Source organism: Colletotrichum scovillei, assembly GCF_011075155.1.
Source record: "Colletotrichum scovillei strain TJNH1 chromosome Unknown Contig00006, whole genome shotgun sequence".
Taxonomy (NCBI): domain Eukaryota; kingdom Fungi; phylum Ascomycota; class Sordariomycetes; order Glomerellales; family Glomerellaceae; genus Colletotrichum; species Colletotrichum scovillei.
This window is the reverse complement of record NW_023336264.1, coordinates 2797722-2822461: the sequence shown is the minus strand read 5'-3', so window position 1 is coordinate 2822461 and position 24740 is coordinate 2797722. Positions and strand designations below refer to the sequence as shown.

Here is a 24740-nt window from a genome sequence, read left to right as displayed (position 1 = left end):
TACTCTGCTAGTTACTCAGGCGGTTCTTAATATTAGTTATACGGTATTAATATATAGTATTAGTAAATACTCTTATTATTTTGTTAGACTATTTTTTAATTTTCTTTTACTTATTTAGCTTTTCTTTTATAAAGTTTATAATTATAGATTATTAATAGTAATATTAGGCGCTTAATACTATTATTTTATAAAATACTTATTTAGCTAAGTTTATAACTCTCTAAGTAATAGTCGTTTATAATGGTAGTATTAGAGATACCCTCGTTATTATTGTTAAAAATGATGCCATCCTTTATAAATATTAATATTTAATATACTTTTATTTTTAATTTTAACTTATATATACGTACTATATATTTATTACTTCGTTTCTTTTATTAAAGTTAAAAATCGCTATTATAAGTTATTATTACTAATTCTTTTTAAATATATATAATTAATACTTAAGATATTAAAATAAGCTATTAATTTATAGCGCTATTTTTGTAATAAGAGGTTTAATTTTAAGGTTATAATATTAATTAATACTACTTTTAAAAAAGAAATCTATAAATATAGCTTCGAATAGCTAGATTTAAGAAAAAATTTATAGTTAAGAAAAAGTAGATTAGTATTACTATTATTAGAGTATTAGTTTTATAAAAGAGCTTCGATATTACTAATATTAAAATAAAAATCGACTTTTTAATATAGTTAAGGAATTATATAGCTAAGCCTAGGCTAAGGAGTAGTTATTTAAAAAGGTTAGAGAATTTATAAGGGGATAAATTTAGGGGGTAGTTTTTATTTATTTAGAAAGTAATTAGTATAGTTCGACGTATTTACTAAGTTAGGTTAGTATAATAATTACGGCTAGCTATAGTTAGTTATAAAGTACGTAATAAAAACTCAATATTAACTTTAATAAGACTAGTTTACTTATAAAGGCGAAGAAGGCCCTTAATGAGGCGGGCCGGACCCCAAAGGGATTCTTATTATATTTATTATTATTAATATTAAATATTTATTTTTTATTTTATTTTTACTACTCGCTTAAGTAGTTCTTAATATTAGTTATATAGTATTAATATATAATATTAATAAATACCCCTATTATTTTATTAAACTATTTTTTATAATTCTTTTTTACCTTTTTAATTTTCTTTTTATAAAGTTTATAATTATAAATTAATAGTGATATTAAGTGCGACGCTACTATTTTATAAGCTTATTTATATACTTAGCTAAGTTCGTAGCCCGTTTAAATAATAATAGCTTATAATAATAGTATTAAAAATACCCTCGTTACCGTTATTAAGAATAATACTAACTTTTATAAGTATTAATATTTAATATATATTAATTTATATACTATATATTCGTTATTTTATTCTTTTATTAAAATCAAAAACGCTTCCTTACTATTTATTATTACGTTATTATTATTATTATTATTATTATTGAATCGTTTACTTATTTTTAAATATATATTATTAATATATGAAAAGTTATTAACTCCTAGGGCTTTTTAATAATTAAAAGTTCGATTATATAAGTATTATATTAGAGGACCTTAAATTATAATAAAATTATTTTAAGGAATACGTCCTAAATATTATTAATTTAAAGATCTAAAATAAATATATTAATATAAGTATTACCCTTATTAGTATTTAATTTATATAATACGGCTTTAAAATACTTAATTAATTCGGGAGTATTATTAATATTTTAAAATTATAATATAGAAATAAATTAAAATAAATTAAAAGAAAAATCTGGAGTTATTAAAAACTTAAAATTAATAAAATACTACTTAATATTATTAAAAATCCTTTATTACGAATTTAAATAGGGTTATATACTTATTAATAATACGATAAAAATCGAAGTAGTTATTTTATATAATAAAAAAATAAAACTACTTAATAAACTAGTTAATAAGGTCGACTTTAAGGTTAAATATAAGGAGTTTAATAATTTTATTAGTACTTTATTTATTTATTTTACTTCTACTAATCGCTCGGGTAGTTCTTAATATCGGTTATATAATATTAATATATAATATTAGTAAATACTCTTACTATCTCGTTAGACTATTTTTATAATTTTCTTTTACTTTTTTAATTTTCTTTTTATAAAGTTTATAACTACGGATTAATAGTAATATTAGGCGCAGCAGGACGAATTTTATTAATACTTATTATATTTTAATATTATTTATATAAATAACGGCCTTATTAAAAATTATTAATATAAAAACATATCTATTTTTCTTAGCTCTTATTTTAAATTATAATATTTAATAAAGGGGTATATACGTATTTAGAGAATATTAATTATTTTATATAATTAATTAATTAGTTATTACTTAATATTTTTTTAATAAAAGTAGCTATTTATTATAATAAGTTTAATAAGTTAAGATATTATTATTTTATTTCTAAAAGAATGTATAATAAATATGAAGTAATATTATAAAAAAGAACTTAAAATAAATTAAAATACTATTATATTAACTTAATAAACGTAACTTAATATAAAAAAAAAAGTAAATTAATAAATAGAATCTAGGGCGCTAGGTTTTTAAGTTTAGTAATTTAGTAATTACGTAACCCGTAGGGGGTCCGCTTAGTACCTAAGGCTCGAGCGTATAGGGGCTTAGTACCTAGTACTATAACATTAAAAATAAACTAAAATATTTAAGCTTTTTAAATTAATATATTATTATATAGTACGCTTTTCTTTTAATAAAATAGGATTTAAAATATAACTTACCCTAGTTTTACTACTCTTTATTAAATTAGCTTATTATAAGTTACTAGCCTAAATAACTCTATATTAATTTTTAATTATTTTAATTTAGAGATCGGTTACTTTAACTATACTATCGGGCTATTTTAACTATATATTATTTGTTTTTATATACTACCTCTACTTATTGCTCGGGCAGTTCTCGATATCGGTTATACGGTTAACTATATATTATTACTAATAACTATTAATATAACTCTAACCTAGTACTATTAACTCGCTCTATTATAATTAACGATTTTTATAAGCGTAATTAACGACTTTTATAAGTATAATTAATAAATTTCTTTAGAAATAATTAACCGGGCACAATTAACGATTTTATAACTAAAAATCACGACTTTTATAAATATAAATAATAAATTCTTTTAATAATAATTAACTAAGCATAATTAATAATTTTATATAATTAAAAATAACGATTTCTTCTAGAAATAATTAACTAAGTATAATTTAAAATTCTTAAAATTAAAAATAACAATTTCCTCTAAAAATATTAAACTAAGTATAATTAACGATTTTTACGACTATAATTTACAGTTAATACGGGTATAATTAACTAAGTATAATTAAAGTACTTTAGAATTAGCCAAGCAGGAGCTAGCACTAGCACACAGTTAAAATAGCCAGACGACACAGTTAAAATAACCGGTCTCATTTTAATAAGCGCAGCGAGCTCGCGCGGCGATCCAACTACGCTTTGAAAGTCTTACGGCTACAGAAGGTCAGTTATTAATACGTACTATACATCCGTTAACTATATAGCCTTACCAGAACCTAAAAGCCGCCTTGCCATTAGCGGTTAATAATGGCAGAGCTGCGATGTCGATACCTTGTCTGTCGTGAGGCCCATACACTCGCCTACCTTACCTTGCCACTCTCGAACAGTAGTAGGTAGTCTTACCCACGACGCGTGAAATGTAGCCCCACCAGCCAAGGACAGTGGTGGAGAAAGCTAAGAATAGGGGCTCCCTCTCTCTCTCCAATCCTCAAATTTCATGTAGCATAACTCGTACCCGTCAGCCAGGTTCTGGGCCTTGTAAGCGATCGTTGTTGTTTCATTGGTCGATGTTTCGTTTGTTGGTGGTTCATCACTACCTAATGTCTGGGCGTATCATGGCTTGGACGCCCTCGTATGAGAGCGGGACCGCAAGAGGCCAAGGGGCGCGATGTGTGGCTCAGAGTCGTGTTTTTGTCTTACGCTTAGGCTCGCCTAGGCAACGGCATTTCGTTCTCGAGAACCTCCGGACCTCACTCCTTCCTTTTCCAACTCATTTCGAAGCCCATTCTCAGCGTATTTTGTTTTCCACGCTCGTGCACGGCGATTTCGTAATATCACCATGACTGGCTGAAAACGTGTCCATTCACTCTTGTTCAATACTACTTGCTTTTCTCTGCTGAACTCGCCCGTACTCACTCGTTACTTGCGCTCCGGCGCCCTGCTTCGACAAAGGATAGACACGGAATAATTGGGCAATCATGGCATTTGCATTTTTTTCGACCTTAGGACTCCTGGCCACATTTCAATTGTCTGGACTCGTAGCTGCGGATTCACAAAATATTGACCTCTGTGGTCAGTCAGACTGGTGGAACTCTACTGAAGTTCCGTATTCATGTGTGTAGCTTTCTGCACCGACGCAGTTGATTTCATAATCATGGACGCTGACTGACAAACGCGGCAGTTAATAATAATGCCTGGGGAAACGACAGTTCGGGCTACCAATGTATGGCCGTCCATGATAATGGCCGTAGCTTCAGTGTCTCCTACAAATGGACCGGGGATGCATCTCTTGTCAAAGGCTACCCGTACATGAAGGCTCATCCGACTAGGCTCCCTGTCCAGCTATGGAACGTCACTCAACTACAGGTCACCGGGAACTGGCAGACTTACGTTGCTGGCAAGGAAAAGGCCAGTGCTGAGCAGCAGGCCCAGGCCTTCGATGATGTTTCGCTCTACGCCAACGTTGCTGTGGACATGTTTCTGTCCGATAACAAGGAGAACTCAACCATGGTCGGCGCCCCTATTGAAATCATGATTTGGCCCTGGTGGACGCCAACTGTAAAACCACTTGGATGGGCCGAGTCCACTCCTGACAAAGACACCGTCACCATCGACGGCACCCCTTTCTCATTGTACCATGGCTGGAATGATGGGGGACAGCATGTCTTTTCATGGTTGGCTCGCACCAACCTCACCAAGACCGATGCCGACTACGGACCTTTGCTCTCCTATATCTGGAAGAAGGGTATGCTGTCAGGCGCAATGTGGCTAGGGCAACTCGAGCTGGGCACCGAAATCAAACACGCCGCGGGCGACATGCACTTTGAAGCCAGCAACTACACCTTGAAGGTGGTTAGGCAAGGAGACCCAGAAGACAAGGCGACCTCAACTTCCACAACTCAATCCAGTACTAGCCAGACCGCGACGACGAAGACAACGATGACGACAGCCGCAGCTGAAGCCGCCACCACTTCTGCGCCGTCCCCCACCAGCACCAATGCCGCGTCTACTTCTTGTCTTGTAGACCTTTCAACAATTTGGTGGATCTCACTCGCCACAGTGTTGTTGTGTTAATATGACCGGCTGCCAGATATGTGTAAAGAAATTCGGGGACCCATTACCACAAGGAGTTTGTGTATGTTAATTAAGCATGTTTTAATCGAAGGTCAACTTTGTCTACAGGGAAACCAGGCCTTTAGTGACGGAAAAGTGCTCAGGGGCCCAGCATTCAGTGCCGGACCGATCAACAACGAGGTCGTGGAGAAACGTACTGTCTGTGTATAAGCCTTCCTGCATTAGGCAATGTGGAAAGAAACCAGTGAAGAAATCTTAGTGTTTGAGCTGGTTCTGGGCGGTATTTAGCTGTCCTGATAGCTTTTGTGCCCTAAAATCCATTCTCAGCCATGCGCGTAGTCATAGCTGTGACATTGATGTGATATCAGTTTCATTACCATGGGTAGACTTGTTGGGTAGGCACGGTGATGCTTGGTCACTTGCAACCGTTACAATAACAATGACCCAGACACACGCCTCTCCCGCACTGGCAGGTCAGATCTGAAGACATCACAGGTTTGGAGGAAATTCAGGGAGTGTTCAGCGTAATTGCTAAAATGCCCCTCTAAGGCTACCATTTTTTTGCCCAAGCTATAATACACACTCAGTTGAACCCATATGATCACCAATGAATGGTAGGTATCATGGGCTAGCTTTTTGTGTACGCTCAGCTTCGAGTTCCCTCTCAGCCTGCTGATAGTACTTGGCCGTATCAACGCCATGTTGATTGTGGTTGACAAAGTTGAACCAAGGAATAACACCCATGAACAAGGCCGAATATCTAGATTGTCGCGCAGCGACGCCTTGCAAGTGAGGAGTCAATCTGCTCTCGCCGTAAAGCGGCTCGCCGGCCTTGACCTTAGAAACCATTTCCTTCATGTCCAGCTCAACTTCGCGAGCGTTCTCGGTGGCCCCGTAAAACCGCACTACAAGCCGACCTCGTTAGCATTGTGCACCTCATGCAACTTTCTTCATCCGCAAAGATCGCCCGGATACATATCCTTACAGCTAGAGCGCTGGTAAAAGTATAGAAAGCCACCAGCCACACCAATGGCTCCAGCCAAGCGTAAAGCCTGAGCCATACCTCCCTTGCCAACGTGGGAAGGAGCAAACTTCTCCAGGACGAGGAGAGCGCCGGGACCGAAGGCAGCAGCTACAGCACCATGTAGATAATCGGAAGGCCGGGCATAGCCGACAACTCTTTTGAAGTGGCTGTAGTCGTTCTCTGTTAGCTTCTAATCCTATGGAGGCTGCGGCGGGCGGGTCGGAGCATACGGGTCGTTATCGATGAGCTTTGCGAAGAGAGAGATGTGTCAGCTCACATTTGCCTTTAGATCTGCATCAGGGTCTTACTGGGTAATCACTCCTCACGACCTTGGTCGGAGTGAAGGTCTGCGCTTGTGCGGTAGCCATTGTAGCGGACGGCAATGCGAGGCCCGATTGCGTCGATGATGGCCGATAGCTCTATGTTCTCAGCGGTCGATTCAGATGTCGAATTAGATATGAGCGGACGCTGATTGGGGCCAAGCCACCACATTAGCCTGAGGCAGAACACAGTCCCGAGCACAGACCAGTATAGGTGTGGCTTTGCACTCAAGTGGACGTATACACGGACCACCTCCCCGACAGTTGCAGACCCCTGGAGGACCAAGCTGCGCCGACGCGTCGTTTAATTGAAGACGCGACCTCGAGTGACATTTCGCGTTCCTCGGAATGCACAAGGCGGCAGCGACTCTTCTTGGGCACATTGCGCACAACTACGACGGATTGAATAGTGAAACTTCAGCGATGGCTTCCAGAACCGTACCCGAATATGACGATCTCGACGTGTACAATGTTGATGACGACTTCGACGACCCATTCAAATCCCCACCGCCCGAGGCGAAAGATGGGAGCACGAACAAAAGAAAGCAGGCCGAAGCTTTAGGCCTTGATGAGGAGGTGGAGGTGGCTAAGAGAGTGAGGGTGCCACGCGTAAAGCTCGACGAGGCTCGGTTGGTATCTCATGTGCTCAAGACTACCAATTACTGATCTTTGACAGGCTACTGTCAGACAACGGGATACCTAAACTTCGAAAACGCGCCGGTAATCTCAAGTTCAAGGGCAAAGGACACGAGGTATATCCGTTCCACCTTCTCCTGCGATCTTGATTCCTTGCTGAGGCGGCATTTTCTAGTTCTCCGATGCTGCGCGTCTTCTATCCTTTTACCAGCTTTGGCTTGACGACCTCTTCCCCAAGGCGAAGTTTCTCGACGCTCTCAGCATGGTTGAAAAAGCCGGCCATAAGAGGCAGATTGGACTTAAGCGCATGGAGTGGATCAACGAGGGCAAGCCCAAGCCGTGGGGTGCAAACGAGGACAGAACAGAAGATACGCTGGGAGAGGCACCAGAGCAAACAGCCGAACCCCCCCCTGCACCAGTTTCGGCAACTGTCCCTCCACAACAAAACCTAGGAACACCAGAACGTGGAGACATACTGGGTGTAGAAGACATATACAGTTCAACACCGTTGGCTAGGAAGCAGGATAGGGGTGTGTCCGCCTTACAGCCTGAGGAACCCGACGACGACGATCTCGACGCGCTCATGGCTGAAGCGGATGGAGCAGCCCATGCACAAGCACCAATACCACATGAGCACACCGGCAAGTCAGCAGAGGAAGAATTCGCCGATGAAGAAGCCGCTATGGCCGAGATGGACGGGCTTTGGTGACAGGATCAAGTTCGCAGCAAGAGTGGCTGTATGGGCGACGATAGGGTTAGCACCAGAATAGATTGCCTGCATGACGGACGGCGTTGGCGCCACGATTCCTACTTAGATCTACGACAAGCACCATCTTGGTAGTCTGTGGATTGGAACACGACCACCCTTATGCCGTCAGCACGATTTTCGACCCTACAAGGGATAAGACAGGATCCGAGCGAGTTGTCACGATGAGGTGATGGTAGCTCGGGACATGGAAATATTCATCTGAAATGGCATAAACATCATTGGTCGCAAGGCGACGTGTCATTGAAACGATCTAATGTTACAGTCCACCGGCATTGTCTATACTGACTGGACACCATGCTTGCGCCTGTACACCATTTTCCCATACCATTCAAGCCAACCGAAAACGCTTCCCATTCTCATTGGTGTCAGCCACTCCCCGCTTCCTCTTGGAAGCCGAAACAAACATATGATTATTAGTTGGTGTTGAAATGTCGTTCACCAGATCGGGCGAATGAGCTCTCAGTTGAAGTGTATCATATGATTATTAGTTGGTGTTGAAATGTCGTTCACCAGATCGGGCGAATGAGCTCTCAGTTGAAGTGTATTCTTGCGGTTGATTTTCCGCTCTTCGACTCTGAGAACCCATAACAGTGTCAAAAGAACCTCCCTAGACGGCAACGGTGCACCGACAATCCACGTTTGTGGTGTCTGACTGCTGTCGCGCTGCGCCGAAGATCCAGCCGACGATCCCCCGATCCGGTCATCGCATCCTTCAGACACCAACCGCAATGCCTCCATCGTCGCATCCATGAGCGGACGCGCCAGAGTGGGGCTGCAGGTTAGGATTCTCTGAAGAGACTTGAGTCTCAGAGTGGGTGAGGTCGCGGCCGAAATCCGGGTCCGCTGCGACGGCTGCGCCGTTGACGTCGTCGTGGAGGAACTCGTTGATGTCGAACGGGTCTTGGAGGAAGGTAGAGTCACCAACCAGATAATCGTGTTCATAATCGAGGGAGTTGGGGGAAGAGAGAAGCCCGCTTTCAAGGACATAGCGATCTGCGTCAAGGGCCGCTGACAAACTGAAAGAATCACTGATGAGGTGACTAGTAGCGTCTGAAGCTGCAGAAAGAAGACCAAGGTCGGATGCAGAGGGGTTTGAGAGGCCAGCCATGATTGCGGAAGCTCCTCCGACAGATGACACTGCAGGTCGCACAACATCGCTGCAGGACGTTGTGTCAGGTCGGAGGTAGACTTCGCAACAGAGGTCTCGGCCGTTGGCTGCTCCTCACCACCCTCCTCAGTACCCTCAGCGATCGGTGAGAGTTCTGGGGAGAGCGATGCAGGATTGACAGTGGCGTTGGGTTGAGATGTGGTCATGAGGTCGTCGACGATGGACTTAGTCTCGTCTAGTGAGGCGCGGTGGCCGTCGTGGGAGCTGAAGAGCTCTTGGGATAACGTGACAGAGTTCTTGTGTAAGGGGTCGTTGGGAGACGTTGAACGGGTCAACATGCCAGAGTCACGACGAAATTTGTTGAGTTCATCCACCAGCAGCTGGTTTGCTTTGGTGACGTTCTGGAGAGCCGACTCGAGTTCTTTGTTGCGTCGTTCGAGAGCCTCAACCTCCAGTCGCTTTCGCTCACGGGATGATTGGGCGGCTCGACGGTTGCGAAGAACCCGCTCAACACGGCGTTGTTCCTTCTCGTCTTCCGTCTTGGCGCGTTTCCTACCAGATATATTAGATCAGGTGCACAAGAGAACAATGCTGAGAATATGAGTTGCAACTTACCGAGGAGGGAGGTTCGTCTTGGGCTCAGGAAGAACCTGGCCCCATGACTTCCGCTTCTTCGTTTGCTTCTTATCTGGAGATGATGATCCTGCACCGTCCGGAGCTGGGGTCGAAGCCGTAGATGCGGGAAGACCACCGTCGTCGTTGAAGGGCGGCGGCGTCATCATATCGGAGGGATCGAGAGTATCATCATTGACGACGTTTGCGTCGCCAAACAGCGATGGATATATTTCGCCGGGTGTGGAAACAAAAGACTCGGCAGGCGAGTCCTCGAACTTGATCATTGGTGATGGCTGCTCCCAGGATGCCATTGTATGTCGAATATTGGTCGCGTCGGGAGCTGAACTCTCGACAGACTCGTTCAAGGGTAGTATAAGGAAAGGGGGGTTGAGAAGCTGGTGCGTGCAGTGAGACTGCTTGGTGTGGGGTGAGATGGCGAAGATCTTGGGGTGGGGGATGAGATAGAGTGGTAAGGCTGATGCGTGAAGCCAGTGGAGGCAGTAACGAGGTGCCGACTTATGTCCTCTGATGATATACCTAGCCAGAGCCGCGATGCTAAGTAGAATACATGTTTGGGGCAATGACGACTCGGTGAATGAGTCAGATATGGATCAGGTGAGTCACCGAAGCAAAAGGACCAGCTTAGAGAGAAGCGTGGTAGCCGGAAAATGCTTGGATGAGGCAGAGAGGACAGAGTGTCCTTTGCTGTTTTGTGCAGAGGTGCAAGGTGTTCACAAGATGGGAAGCTGGAGTAGGCGATGTGGCCTCTTTTGTAATTTGGGAACCACGTTGGACCTTTCCCTTCCAGCTTCCCAAGGGGGTGGGCAGGAACCAAGGGACGGCCGAAGTATTGCTGCCTCAGGTGTTCATTTCGAGTAACCCCCCGTGCCCCCGGCTGAAATGGTAGAGACCCTCAACTTCCAAGGGCAAGGTTGAGGCAGGGGTTGGCGGATTGGGGAGATGTGGAGGCCCTGAAGGCAGCAAGGGTTGAGTAAGTCACCTACTTTCTTTGGTAGGTAGGTAGATCCGTACTCGTACTCCGTATTAATACCTCCCCATTCTGAGCTGGTAGCCGACCTTTCAAGCACGCACGCAGCTGGGTAGGGACCACATTGGCACGCTTAGCTAAGGTATGGAAGGTAGGTACCTTCGGATTCGCCTGTGTCAGAGGCAACATAAGTGTAACTGTGTGGGTGGAGGCAGGCCCTCCTCCCTCATTGCCACGCTCCGATCAGTGGTGGATTGTTTTGCTCGTAGGTACCGAAGAGGCAGCTCAGAGCAGGCTGCGATCCGTAATCCGCAATTCGCAAGCCGCAAGCCGCAGACTGCAAGCCGCAGGCCGGCAAGGAGAGAAGTCTCCAGAACGATACTTTGAGAGTGATACGGAACTATGATTGGTGGACTCGACCCAAAACAGGACGGAGTAGGTACGGAAGCAGAGGGAGCGTGCACTGGCCCAGCTGTTTCACTGGCTCGGGAGAGCCTCCCACTGGAAGTTCCAAAAGCAATTAGTGGGTCATGCCGCCATGATAGACGGCGGGGTGGTGGGCGGATTGCGGGACACAGCTTCCACAGATACCTATTGGGTTGGCACAGTGGAAACCTGGCGGTCCATAATTCAATAAAGTTCGTGGGTTCTAGCCATGGCAGCCAGCGACAGCGAGAGCGACCGCCGGTAGCAGGCACCAAAAGGTGCTAAGGTATCTAAGGTAGCGCGCACCACCTTGAAGAACTTGAGGGAGACTCGTGCGATCCCCAAACGGAAGTCAAAGAGAGGGACGTTCCATTGCATACCTACTCCTGACAAAAGCCTCCTGGCGGGTATTACCCCTATCTTTCAAAGAGCAAGTACTTACCTACTTTTGCTACCTTGTTATCGAGGAAGAAAAGCAATCATGTCTCGCACCAACTTCCATCCCTACTTTCCCTACCTACTTCATTGCCCGTCGATCGAAGCGTTTTTAACCACCAATTGGCCCTGTTGAATGTGAGATGCGCTCCCCTCTGCTTTTGAATGTTTCCCACTCCACTGTTGGCTCGCCCCAGCCTCATTGCTCTCGTCAGATAGATACGCGTGTCTCGAGGCCGCAGGTCAGTGTCACTTGGGAAAGGAGGATTACCTTGCACCGGCTGGATTGGTTGGTGGTCCGTCCCGCTCATGGACTGGAGAGGAAACACGGGAGCCACGGAACGGAAACACGCCTGGCGCGACGTCCCAGTATACCTAGGCGGGCGCCCGTGTGCCCATATGCCCGTGTCGTGTTCAGGGGACTGCCTTCTCCCATCATCCCCATCCACATTTGCCACATGTATGAGGTGAACTGTGAATACAACTGTCAGAAACTCAACAGACTGCACGACTGTTTCTGCCGCAAATTACCATACCTTAGATTCAGAGGGCAGGGCGGCATTCGGGTCCGACTCAACTGTAATTGATTAGGTATCTTCCCGTCACCTTCCTTCCGTCCATCCTGTTGAAGCCCCAACATCAATGTGGCGTGTCGAATCCTGGTGACTGACTCCTCACTCATGAGTCCTGACTCCTCCGTACGCTCCCTTCCCCTTTGCCTTTCTTCCATAGTGCCCGCAATCTCGCCCGAGGCAAATGAATGGGGCTCCCACACCTGACCCCGTCCGGAATGAGCTCAACGGCCGCTGCCCTTCAGCACCTCATCTGGATTGAGATTTACTAGTCTAGACATTTGGTAGTACCACCTCATTTCTGCTTCACCCTCGGCAGTCCGCAGTCCGCAGTCCGCATCTACGGTCCACCTTCACAGTCCAGAACTCACAACGTACTCTTGCAACAAGGAAGTCAGGTAAGCAGACAGTGACATGGCTTTCGGTGCTGATTTTACTCGAGGTATCTTTCAAATCTCTACCTAGTTGCCCTCTCGTGCCCTCTTCAGCCATAGCCTATTCCATATACCTAGTCGACTTCACCCACTGCACTCCCAAGTCAAACTAAGTGTCAACATTGGCTGACGGCTGACATGCGACAACCTGTAAGCTTAGCTTGGCACGGGAAAGGCAGCTCGTGCGTGAGTTTACTACGCACTTGAGTACACACTTGCCTACAAGTTACAACAACCTTACAGGCTTACCTCAAGCACACGACGCCCACACATGGAGCACATACGCGTTCAGTCATTGCGCCGCCGCTGCTGCTAAAGTTAGCCACCCGTTGCTCCCCGGCAGAAGCGGCCATCCAACACGCCAGCCTCCCTCCTCACTTGTGGGCTCAGTTCGTGGACGCGGTGGGCGGTACCTGGAGGTCCTAATCTCAGCCACTCGGGTCCTAGGGGAGTTACTCGTTGGACTCCATTAGTATTACGGTAGGAGGGGGGGGGGGGCAATGAGGGGCCACGGGCCTTGGGGGCTGAACCTCAACTCCGACTTCCAAGTCTCCAACCAATGCCCACCAACTCGACGCGTTTATTATTAGACCCGATTCGAGAGATGATTCTTGTGGGAGTAGGTACCTGCCGATGATGACTGGGAACTAACTATGTAGGTAAGCGAGCCTCAAAATGGTGGCATGATGGCTCTCCTCCTGAGTTGGAACTCGATGCCATAACGACGCCTCGACTCAGATGGGATTGAATTAATAACGTTGGGTACGGAGTACATACGGATGGCTGATCTGCAGTCGCAAAAGAGTTCCGTCATGTACTCCGTACGACTGGTACGGAGGACTATCTGGCCACCCTTGGAACGTTCCGGTTGGTTGGGTCAAGCAATATGGGTTGCGGCTTGCGAATTTCATCACCATCTATTACCTGTATTGCAGCCAAGATTCGTGTCCTGTTATGCTTTTCTTCATACACCACTTCACAGGGAGAGCTTTCTCAGCAAGGGAGTCTAAAGGCATCTCGTGTCGCGCGTCTTGTCTCTTGTCAGTGGAGCCTGTGTGCCTGCCGTCGATTTCTGAAGAGAATTCCTCTCAACTCACTTCCTGTGGTGCCATTGGCTCGCCAGCTCAGGTACCGATATGCGTCAACCGCCCTTAGGTACGGAGCACTATGGTAACACGGAGCCACACACTATGTACCACAATCCCTTGGCCTCCCGAGGCGATCCAGGGGTTGAGAATGCCGCAGATCCGCGGCACTGGCCATCTAATGAGACTCAGGGTTCCAGAACGCGACTCGTTTACGAATCCCTCTATTGCCCCGAAAGTATAAACGGCCTCGAAGGCTGAAGCTCCAGGCCTGCCCGGATGGTCCGATATAGATTAATGAGTTAGCGGATTAGACTCTAGGCAGTTCGCAACTCAACAGAGCGGCACTTAATCGTCGTAATACCTGGCACATCGTGCATACCCACTCTCTACGCATTGTCTACCTACTTGTGTCACGACAAATTGTCCTCGGGCCGGCCTCTGCTGGTGAGACCTCACCTGCCAGCAGTCTTCAGATGCTTGCTGGGTGAGTACTAGACTGGGGGCACCGTTGCTTTTGGCCTGACAGTAGACGAATGGTGTGTGTAGTTTGAATCTTGCAGCATAGTGTGAGACCCTTACTCAGTATTCGACCCTCGACAGTCTCAAGCTTTCACGGGTGATCCAGCAATTACTCTGTATATGCCTAAGTGCACGAGCTTGGCTAAAGGTTATTGTGGTGACAATGGACAAGCCTCAAAAGTCGCCGCCTGCCCATTGTCGCTGACTCGCTGCACAAAGTGTGTCGGCCCGCCTGCAATTTAATGAGTTTTTGTGGTCTTGCTTCATGGCAAGCTTGTCGTCGCTATCGATGGCCTCAGACTGCATATTCATCTATCAAAACCTTGTGGCTGAGATGTTCTGATTGATGCAGGAACTCTCGCAGGGGAGTGGGGGGCCGATGCCGCTTCAACTCCTTTGAGAGCAGCGTTCACAACCTCGACCTATCTGACCCACAGCCAAAGTCGACCAAAGACAAAGGAAAACAATATACAGGAACGGAGCTGTAACTCTACGGATATTTGGTTCGTTATAGCTCAGTGGCACACGACCATATCAAACCAGACCGGATATACATAGTAGCACTCAGGTTCCGCATACTTGGCACTGAACTTGATCAGTGCTGGGAATCCAACTTGGGCTTTTGACTGCCCATGTCGGAGTGAACGCCTGATCTGGGCCTGTGAGTTCGTTACAAGGACCGAGCAATCAGCTTGAACCTTGACATCTGCAACAAGTTGAATACCTGGAACAAATCAAGCGATACGAAAGAGGCATCTTCCGGAGTTACTGGCCGTGTGCTGGAACAACACGACGAGCAAGTTGGGACTTATGGACATAAATAGTCGGCTACTAGGGCTACGACCGGCAGGGAACCTTGCCATCGCGCCCTCAGCCTACATGAAGACTCCAGGCAATGAGCGCACTCGATGCCGATGTCGCCGTCCACAACAACCGACTCGCCTCCGTCATAACTGTTGTTTGAATATCACACCACAGGGTCCCAGTTGCCATGGGCTCCCTTTACGATGCCATCGATCTCTGAAGTCACCCATCCTCCGTAAAAGTCGCCCGGCTGTGGCTGAACTGCCTCGCCGTCGACGAAGCAACTCCACGGGTCGGCATAGAATGATAAGTAGCCCTTAATCGCCTCGAACCCGGGTGTCGGTGATTCATAAGACCAGACTCGATTAGAGACCACCTCAGGCAATGTTCCAGACGAAGCTTTAGGAGCTGTGATTGTATAATACGTAGCTCCACCTTTCCACTCGCAGTATGTGCTTCGTCGGGTCGGGGTAAGCGGTACCTTCAAAGCCGCTGGTGGTAAATAGTACGCTGTTGCTTGTGTCAGTTGGACCACCACCGCACATTCTGACACTTATCCAGATCGGGTTTGTGACGAACTTGGAGGGTGATGTGTCTCCAGAACCCAATAGGCATCTCGAGTTTCCGCAATCACTGAGCCGTTCCACACAATTCGTAAATGACGAGATATCTTCTCTAACAGAGGTGGCCGCGGGAATGCTTGCACATTCATCCTCGCTCGCGTCGCCATTCTGTTTTGCGATACAATTTTTTAATAAGGAAAAGTCGAATGATGAAATTGTGCAATCAAACCATATTGCCCCTTGGGAGTTCCTTTGAGGGGGAATAACACCCTGATGATACAGGATTCCTACAACCCGAGAGGCGGGGCATTTGACCTTCCAGTGAGTCGTGACATCTTGGACTTCGGGACATCAAAGGGCCGGCCACGAGGTTAACATCAGGTGAACTATGTCCACACTGATGTCTGGTACCGGTATTGACAACGACTTACGACCTGGCTCTACTCCGTATGCAGTTGGGATAAGGTAGGCCACATAGGCGCATGTGGCAAGGAGAATGTGGCTGGTAGGGCGGTGCACCACCGGTTCTCATTGCGTCATCAGCGAGCGGGAGCCAGCCGGTCACACCTGGGCTGATTGTCGGGGACCGACTATGGGTTGGTCAAAGGCAGCGTATTCCCTACAGGTGACGCCTGGGGGTCCGGTTCTAGGTACTGCCTAATGTCTGGCTATCCTTTACACTACAAACATTTGCTGTCACTTTTGCGCAACATCACCTAAACCTCGCTACGCACCTTCAGACATACGCATCCAAACAACGAACCCCCCGAAACCATCGAAATACTGCTTGTCGTACGCTTCCGACCGTCCGCCGACTCAAGATAACCCCTCGTTAGAGACCCCGCCACTCCGTTTGTCTCCGACTTCCGACCCGATAAGCAAACAGTCACCATGTCGAACCGCGCACTTGCCCGCGATATGCAGGTCGAATTCCAGGCACGAGTACGTCGAGATGTTCGCCCAAATTCCATACTAACTCCAACTGCGCAAGTTTGGGACACTTGCGGATCCTCGACACCTGCAAACTAACCGGCACTCAGTTCCAAGCGAAGCAAGCCCGGAGAGAAGCGCAAAAGGCCGCTAAACAAGACCCTATACTGAAGAAGCAGATTCAAGATGTACGTTACTGAATGATGACAGCATTTGAACCTGCTGACACCGAATCGCACAGCTGCTCAAGAAGGGGGAGACGGCAAAAGCCTACCAAAAGGCCAAAATGCTTCTATCTAAGCAGGCCTTGGCTCAACAGATGGACCAGATGGCTGACATGGCCGAGCTTTCTGCCGCCCAAATTCAAGCCAACAATTCCATGAATCGCATGACACACATGATGGGTCAATCATCTCGTACTATGTCTGTGGCACAGAAGAACATGAACCCCGAAAAGGTATGTCACCGAGCCGTAATCTATTCGTTGTCGTGACCTGTCTTCCTAACTGCGTGCTATCAGACCCTCGTCACCCTCGAGCAGTTCAAGCAACAGAACGAAGAGTATGCAGTTTCAAACGGCATCTATCAGGACGCCATTTCGCAGACTACCAGTGCACAAGTGTCCGATGACGCTGTACACGAGCTGCTGGGCAAGCTGGCCGATGACGCTGGAGTGCAGCTCAATGCTGAACTCAACAGTGCGGCGCCGGCCAAGGAAGAGCTTGTGTCTGCCGAGCCTACTGCAGAGGAGGAAGATGCGTTGCAGCAGCGACTACGTGCGCTGAGGGCTTGAGTTTAGGGTGGAATAGCGTTGATTTGAGCATGATGGGATGGCTTCACTCGTTTGGTACATTGGGAACTAGGCGTTATACCGGGCGTGGGCACGCGCACAACACATTTCGTATTGAGAAGAGTAGCAGGTCTTGAACGAACCTCTGGCGCAAAGTCAGCTTTCGAAGCGAGATTGAGGCGGCTGAGGGGATGACCACTTTGTTTAATCCTTAAACTAAAGTAAACTAAACTGGACCAGCTCTCATCAACCTCGAGCCAAAAACCGAGCATGTGCTTGCTGCTCACATGCAGAACAAGGTCTACATATACAGACTGGCAACTGCCGTGATATCGCGCTTGATCATCTCTTGAGCTGTCTGCATCTTTTGATACAATTCCGGGTCTCCAATGATGCGAGCGGCGTTCTTGACCTCACGACATGTCTCGTCCAGACGCGTGATAGTCCGCACAATAGTTCCTTCCAGGACATCGGTCAGATCAGTAATATTCTTGAAGCTCATGCCTCGCGCCCATTCGTAAACAACTTCCATCAAACCGAAGCGAGGCCGAGAGATAAAGTCATTCGAATCATCTGCAGACTGTATGACCTGGTGCAGCGTCTGGACTTCGTTGACCTTCTCGCTGATAGCAATGATGGTATCTTTGCCACGCTCGAGGTTGCCCGTAAGGTTTGGTTGTGTGTCCGTCTTTTCCTGGAAGACAAACGCCGAAAGCAAGGCAGCGATTTCGGCTGGTTCATAATCGGCGAGCACATTGTCCAAGATCAACTCTGTCAAAACGAGTTCATCGCCCGAGTGAATTTCGCAGGCAACCTTCCCCTTTAGCAGTATCCTGGCACTTTCGTCAATGAACTGGAGCTGTTTAAGCACTTGGATGCGCTGTTCGTAGTCTGGCAGAAGTTGAAGGTTCTGGTCTGAGAGGGATTGCCGGAGCTGAGAGATGTGTTCCTTGATAAGCCACTGATCATGGCACATGGCAAACTGTAATCAATGTCAGCGATTGAATTTCCTCTCAAGCCGGCCGTATCTCAACTTACATGCTTCAAGAATTGAGGACAAGAAAGAGCAGGCGAGGATGAGGCAACGCCTTCAGCATCCTTTCTCTTCTTCATCACCTCCTGAAATGAGAGGTTCTTTATCTTGGAGAGGTCCATCTCGTCCCAAAGATCATCCCACGACCGACACAGCGCATGGAGTCTGTCCTTCGCCTTTGCGTACTTCTCCCCGCCTTGGAAAATCTCTGGCACAATGCCCTTGGTGACGTACCTAGTCAAACATTCAACATCACTCAGAGGGACCTGCAGGGTCTTAATCCGCATGTGCTTCTTGGCCTGCGGTAGCGGTGTCAAGTACTTGCGGAAGGCTGGGATGAACGGCAGAAGGTCTGTCGAATCACGAGTTTCCCTCATGAGCCTGATCTCGCAGACATGTAAAGTAGGTCCACCTTGTCCCTTGTCACTCGCGCCGTCCGACAGCAAGATACCGGGTGTGCGAATACCGTCCCTGTTGTAAACGATCAAGCGGGCCTGGCTGAACATCTTGCGACCAATGGGAATACCCATGAGAGACTTGTAAACTTCCCCGGTAAGTTGCTTGTAGTCCTCTGACGCTTGATGGCATTCGTCCATAGACACGTCGCATACGCTACACGAGTCTCGCTTGATCTTGGCTAAGTCGGCCTCCGAGATCTTAACTGCTTTCTCATGCTCAGGGAGCAGCTGCTGGGTGGCATGTTCCGAGAAGCTGCGCTTGATCATCTCTTCAATCTTGAGAGCCTCGACTCGGAGGAGGTTAAGAATCATGTTGTAAGTGAGACGGAACTGAGATCTGAGCTTCGACGGCTCTCCTAGAATCATCTTCTGAAGGTCGGCAACGGGAGGAGCTTCGTCCCCGCCCGGTGGAACGATAATAACCGAGCCGACTGTGTCCAAGCCACGGCGACCTGCTCGGCCGGCCATCTGCGTGTACTCGCCAGGAAGCAGATTTCTGAAGGAATGGCCGTCGTGTTTACGGTATCCGGAGAAAACGACTGTTCTAGTCGGCAGATTGAGTCCCATGGCGAAAGTCTCCGTGGCAAAAAGTACCTTGACAAGTGTCTGAGCAAAGAGTATCTCGACAATCTCTTTGACGATTGGCAACAGCCCTCCGTGATGAACCGCAATACCTCGGGACAGAAGCTCGCGGAGTCTAATAATCTGAGGCAGAGCCCGGTCCTCGGGCTTAAGTCTGGCAACGGACTTCTCGATAGTCATGTGGATGGCACTCTTCTCAGTCGCTGTGCAGAAGTCCTGGTTACTGAGTGCATCGGCATTTTCCTCGCATCGCTTCTTCGAGAAGACAAATATGCAAGAAGGCAGAAGGTTCGACTTCTTGAGGAACTGAACCAGATGAACCCAGAGGTTCTTGTCTTGCGCTGCAGAGGTAAACCCACCCTGGCGACCTGTTCGTCCCATGTGACCCGGGTTGTGACTGGCGCGCGGCGCTCCACCACGACCTCTTTGTTGAGGACCGCCGCCACGCTGACCCCCTCGCTGCCCGCCGCGCTGGGATCCTCCTCTCTGGCCTCCTCTCTGACCACCACCGCCACGAGGCGCATTAACTGGCTCGGGGGCCTTGGTCCTCTCTTTGCCCTGAATCGCCGAATTGGCTTCCTTCCAACCCTTCTCGATGAATTTCTTGTCGGAATCAACGATTTTGTGGATATTCTTGCCAGCCCACAAGTAGTGTTCCAATGGGATAGGTCGCTTTGGTGTTGAGATGACGTAGATATCCTTTTGCTTGGTGCGTCCAACCCAGGAGGCAAACTCATAGGTATTGGGAACCGTTGCCGAGAGAAGGATGAGTGTTACGTGTTCGGGAAGCATGATGATGACTTCTTCCCAAACAACGCCGCGCTCAAAATCGTTGACGTAGTGTACCTCGTCAAAAATGACGAACTCGACGTCTCGAATGAGATCGGCTCCACGGTAGAGCATGCTTCTTAGAATCTCTGTTGTCATAATCAAGCAACTGGCCTCCGGGTTGATTTGAACGTCACCCGTCAGGATGCCGACCTCGTCGAAAGTTTGACGGAAATCTCGGAACTTCTGGTTGCTCAGGGCCTTGATCGGAGACGTATATATAGCCTTGGTCATGTGCTTCGTTGCGAGGGCAATGGCGTATTCGGCAACGACGGTTTTACCGGCTGATGTGTGTGCGGCGACGAAGACAGAATCACCGCTCTCGAGATGATAAATGGCCTCCTTCTGGAAAGTATCGAGCTCAAAGGGCCAATCTCTTGCCATATCGGGCACCAATTCTCTGAAGTTGGTGATGTCCCTGTTGATATCAACCATGTGAGCCCACTCTCGGCCGGCCTTCCTTGCACTTGATGCGGCCAAGGCACCATGAGGTTCGAGAGCGGGAAACTCGACAGGCAGAATAGCGTCAATATCCTCGCTATCTTCTTCGTCCTCGGACTCAATCTCATGCAGCTTATCGCCATTTGTCTGCGCTTCGCCGTCTGCTTCGTCAGTTCCTGGGGGTTGTTCTGGTTCTTGGCCCAGCTCTTGCTCAATCGCCCTGGCTTCGTCCTCATCTGGCTTCTTCTGATCAATATTGAATCCTCTACTCAGTCCTGGCGCAACCTCAAGTAGCCCGCCCTCGGTACCAAGCTTAATAACCCGCTCCAGCTTGTTATTTGATGCAGCTGTAGCCTCTCCTTCTCCAGACCGGTGAACCTGATCCTCGAGTGCGGCGGTCGCCTCGATTCCATCAAGACCACCAGGTGCGAAGGGGAAGAAGCCGGCAGCTCCACGGACGAAATCAGCCCTATTAGCAGGCTTGCGAAGAAATGAGGTCGAATTCTTGGCGGTAGCGCTGTTGGCAGGCACGGTAACGTTTCGGTAGCCACTCACTCTGCCCTCAAGACCGTGCCGTTCAAAACGAGTCACAGTCCTGGTTTGAGGATTGCCAATCTTGAAAAGCTCCGTATAATCCACGTGGCAATCCCAACGCCTAGGAGAAATCAGCTAATGAATATGGAAGGCAGAATCTGTTGGCATCTGGAGGGCATACTGCTGCAGGCCATTCAGCCATTCAGGTGAGAATTTCATGCATGGCATGAGAAAGTCAGTCTCCAGACTCGTCTTCAGCTCCGAAGTATCTTGCTTGACGCGCTTGCTGGGCCGTTGCTGAAACAAGATGTCATCAATGTTGGAGTCGGGAAGGTCCTCAAGATGGAGACCTTGAATGGCCGTAGCCAGGTCGGAAGCCATCTTGACGACGATCAGCGGCAGGGGATGCGTAACGTTGTCGAAAGAATGAGCCGATACGAACGCGAGATGAGATGAGACGATGAGATTGGCTCTGAGCCTACTTTGTCTTTGACAAAGTCCAAGTGCTGGTATACCTTGGGGTAGGTATGGAAGGAAGAAGGGACTTGATGTGGGATGAAGTTAGGCGGTACGGTACCTTACCCATAGGCGAGACTGCAGTGGTCACTGATGACGCTGTGCGGGGTGGTCGCGCTGTAACCTAACACCTTAGGTACCTCCATTTGTGTGCCCCTCCTGCCTCTCCTTACCTTAGGTAAGGCAAGATATTTGAGCCTCTGAGGTGAAAGGCCGTCATATACACACCTTAATTGGGCACATCACAAAATAGCCATGATTTTTAGGGTAGGCCTTTGGGTAACCTTCGCTAGAGATGAGCAGCTTTGATGGATGACTTTCAGTCAAGATCGCACATGAAGGAGCTTCTGCCACAAAGCGGTTACGATTTCCACATTAGTTATAATCAGGCTCCTGGGGTTTTTGTGACAAATTCGTCTCATCACTGAATGGCCTCAGGCTACAGATGGCACATATAGATGGTATCCTCATTTCCTCAGTCCCGGAGCTCTGAACCTGTTTTGCCGAGGGATGTTTTGTTTCGTCACTCTGACATACATCGTCCGCCTCAGTCATGACAACGATGTACCCCGTAATGGCCAAGGGCTCACTACGTTGTGCCATAGCGCATGGATTATCGCATACAGTTGTAATCCCAGGGTATGAGATGTATATATGACAACTAAGCAACATACAAGTACAAGCTTCTTCCCCAAGTCTATCGAGCTCCAAGGGCCATTATAGATCAGCTTCCACCTCGGAAGCCACAAAGAGGCAGCTTGCCCAGGCCTGTACTCTCTCGTCCACAACACGCAACTCTCTTACAGACGCAGCATCTTGGCGACGTAGTTCTCAATGATTTGCTCAGTAGGGAAAGCCATCTCTTCAAGACCGGCCGCGTAAGGGGTAGGGACATCGGCACCAGTGACCCGCTGGGCGGGCGCATCAAGGTAGTCAAAGGCATACTCCATCGTCACAGCCAGGATTTCTGAGCCGACACCGTAGGCGGGGAATCCAGACTCAACAGAAAGCAGGCGGTGGGTCTTCTTGACAGACTGAACAATGGTCTCGACGTCCAAGGGCTTGACGGAGCGCAGGTTAATGACCTCGACATCGACGCCGTAGTTCTTCTTCAAGTTCTCAGCAGCAACCAGAGCCTGGCCGACGCATCGGGAGAGCGTGACAATGGTCAAGTCCTTGCCGGAGCGCTCGATCTTGGCCTTGCCGAAGGGAATGACGAAGTCATCCTTCTGGGCAGCCTCCGACATGGGGAAAGTCTGGCCGTACATGAGCTCGTTCTCGAGAACGACGACGGGGTTGGGGTCGCGGATGGCAGCCTTGAGCAGACCCTTGGCGTCCTCGGCACTCCAAGGAGAGACGACCTTCAGACCAGGGATGCTGCCGTACCAGGCTGAGTAGTCCTGAGAGTGCTGCGCAGCAACGCCAGAGGCGAAGCCATTGGGGCCGCGGAAAGTGATGTTGCAGGGCTGGATGCCACCGGACATGTAGAGGGTCTTGGCGGCGGAGTTGACGATCTGATCGATGGCTTGCATGGCGAAGTTGAAGGTCATGAACTCGCACTAAAGGAAACACAAGAGTCAGTCATAGGCCACCAAAACCTTGATTCCATAAGTTTGCGCTAGAGAGTCGTTTCTCGGATATTTGAAAAGCCAAATCCCAAGTCCATGGACCTTATCGACTTGCTGGGGAAGCAAACTTACCACAGGGTGCAGTCCGCTGAGGGCAGCGCCAACGGCGAGACCACAGAAACCGCTCTCGGTGATGGGTGTATCAATGACACGCTTATCGCCGAACCGGTCCAGAAGACCCTTTGTGACCTTATATGCGCCGTTGTACTGAGCGACCTCCTCACCCAGAACGAAGACCTTGTCATTGGCCTCAAGCTCCTCGGCGAGGGCCTCGTTGAGGGCCTCTCGGACAGTGTAGTCCTTGGTTCCCTTTGCGTCGGCATATGTCCGTGACTGGATGGTGAAAGCAGCAGGCCGGCTAACGAATTGAGAGATGGGGGAGGTGCGGAGGGAGGCAGCTCTGGCAGAGGACGCCAGGCGTGCTGCGGGACGGAGGAATCGGGACATCGCGAATTGTGGTCTTGGGAGGATTGGATGGTAGAAAAGACGCCCAGGTCGCAACGCGAAAGAAGCTGATTATCCCAAGAGGATTTGGAGAATGAGGAGACAAGGAGAAAAATGTCGTGGATGAACAAGACGTGACCTCGGGGTGGGGGTTGACGATGGCCAACGACGAGAATTGAACGTCGAAGTGAGAGGGATGAGAAAGTCGACGGGGAGCTTTCGAGGGATTTCGCAGCTTTTTTTTTTTGCTCAGCTCTATGGGCGTTGAGTCCGTTGAATTGCGGCGAGCTGCCAGACAACAGCGTTGGGGAGGTCCCGGGCGTGGAGCTAGTCCTATTCAGTATTGGCGGTGTTTTTGAGCATTAGATAATCGGGGGTAACCTTTCTGAGCCAATCACGCTGTATTTCAACGATTAGTCCCCATCCAAATTGCGCTCAAATCCAGGTCCGATTTAATCCCGATAAGCTCCGCTGGTTTTCTAAGGTACTCCCTTCCATAAATTTCTGCGTTAATACGGATACTCTTTGTATTACTCCATACTCCTGGCTAGCCCAGCTAACGGGAGTGTTTGCATCGGCCTTTCTAAGTGCTCCTTTGTCGGCGTCGGGCTTAAGCTCCCCCTCGAGGTGCGACCGGACGCGGATCTCCATAAGATTCCTACTCAGCAAACGCTTTCCTCGCACCATGCGCCCGGTGCCACCCGCTTCCATCCGAACGGCGAGCCACTTAGGTCCGAGCGAGAACCAACGAAAAGGGACTCGGTGAGGTGGTCTGGGCAATAGGCATGCATATTCCACAGAAAGTCTTTGAGCAATGCCCAGAACTGCGATAGTGATCATGTGCACAGCTGTCACCATCATCCGCAACCCTCGTTCATGGCTGCTAG

The 24740-nt window shown here is 48.0% G+C and overlaps 8 protein-coding genes across 8 annotated transcripts; 3 read left to right on the top strand and 5 right to left on the bottom strand.

Moving 5' to 3' along the window:
• The first annotated feature begins 3811 nt into the window (after positions 1-3811).
• On the top strand, positions 3812-5499 carry HER10_EVM0006446 (endoglucanase). The gene is made up of 2 exons (XM_035476029.1): positions 3812-4408; positions 4476-5499. The coding sequence occupies exons 1-2, from the start codon at positions 4273-4275 to the stop codon at positions 5366-5368; spliced, it is 1029 nt and encodes a 342-aa protein (XP_035332765.1). The 5' UTR covers positions 3812-4272; the 3' UTR covers positions 5369-5499.
• Positions 5500-5767: 268 nt separating this feature from the next.
• On the bottom strand, positions 5768-6826 carry HER10_EVM0009107 (NADH-ubiquinone oxidoreductase 21 kDa subunit). Its single transcript, XM_035478606.1, has 4 exons — positions 6701-6826; positions 6623-6639; positions 6354-6559; positions 5768-6273 (listed from the first exon to the last, which is right to left on the bottom strand). Exons 1-4 carry the CDS (start codon positions 6758-6760, stop codon positions 5990-5992), a joined length of 567 nt encoding a protein of 188 aa, XP_035333077.1. The 5' UTR covers positions 6761-6826; the 3' UTR covers positions 5768-5989.
• Positions 6827-6998: 172 nt separating this feature from the next.
• HER10_EVM0003831 (chromosome segregation in meiosis protein 3) lies at positions 6999-8266 on the top strand. The gene is made up of 3 exons (XM_035473494.1): positions 6999-7341; positions 7389-7464; positions 7524-8266. The coding sequence occupies exons 1-3, from the start codon at positions 7061-7063 to the stop codon at positions 8055-8057; spliced, it is 891 nt and encodes a 296-aa protein (XP_035332430.1). The 5' UTR covers positions 6999-7060; the 3' UTR covers positions 8058-8266.
• A 563-nt stretch (positions 8267-8829) lies between these two features.
• On the bottom strand, positions 8830-10151 carry HER10_EVM0004874 (putative basic region leucine zipper; the record flags this gene model as incomplete). Its single annotated transcript, XM_035474503.1, has 3 exons — positions 8830-9254; positions 9284-9777; positions 9841-10151. The coding sequence occupies 3 exons, from the start codon at positions 10149-10151 to the stop codon at positions 8830-8832; spliced, it is 1230 nt and encodes a 409-aa protein (XP_035332550.1).
• Positions 10152-15218: 5067 nt separating this feature from the next.
• On the bottom strand, positions 15219-16071 carry HER10_EVM0003125 (uncharacterized protein). The gene is made up of 2 exons (XM_035472811.1): positions 15686-16071; positions 15219-15616 (listed from the first exon to the last, which is right to left on the bottom strand). Exons 1-2 carry the CDS (start codon positions 15834-15836, stop codon positions 15270-15272), a joined length of 498 nt encoding a protein of 165 aa, XP_035332364.1. The 5' UTR covers positions 15837-16071; the 3' UTR covers positions 15219-15269.
• Positions 16072-16300: 229 nt separating this feature from the next.
• On the top strand, positions 16301-17741 carry HER10_EVM0009042 (Snf7 family protein). Its single transcript, XM_035478544.1, has 4 exons — positions 16301-16611; positions 16710-16787; positions 16841-17056; positions 17120-17741. Exons 1-4 carry the CDS (start codon positions 16561-16563, stop codon positions 17390-17392), a joined length of 618 nt encoding a protein of 205 aa, XP_035333068.1. The 5' UTR covers positions 16301-16560; the 3' UTR covers positions 17393-17741.
• On the bottom strand, positions 17691-21837 carry HER10_EVM0005546 (DSHCT domain-containing protein; the record flags this gene model as incomplete). The annotated part of the gene is made up of 3 exons (XM_035475159.1): positions 21447-21837; positions 18428-21386; positions 17691-18371 (listed from the first exon to the last, which is right to left on the bottom strand). Exons 1-3 carry the CDS (start codon positions 21644-21646, stop codon positions 17691-17693), a joined length of 3840 nt encoding a protein of 1279 aa, XP_035332645.1. The 5' UTR covers positions 21647-21837.
• A 511-nt stretch (positions 21838-22348) lies between these two features.
• HER10_EVM0011595 (transketolase) lies at positions 22349-24315 on the bottom strand. The gene is made up of 2 exons (XM_035481023.1): positions 23482-24315; positions 22349-23340 (listed from the first exon to the last, which is right to left on the bottom strand). Exons 1-2 carry the CDS (start codon positions 23854-23856, stop codon positions 22582-22584), a joined length of 1134 nt encoding a protein of 377 aa, XP_035333398.1. The 5' UTR covers positions 23857-24315; the 3' UTR covers positions 22349-22581.
• Positions 24316-24740: the final 425 nt, after the last annotated feature.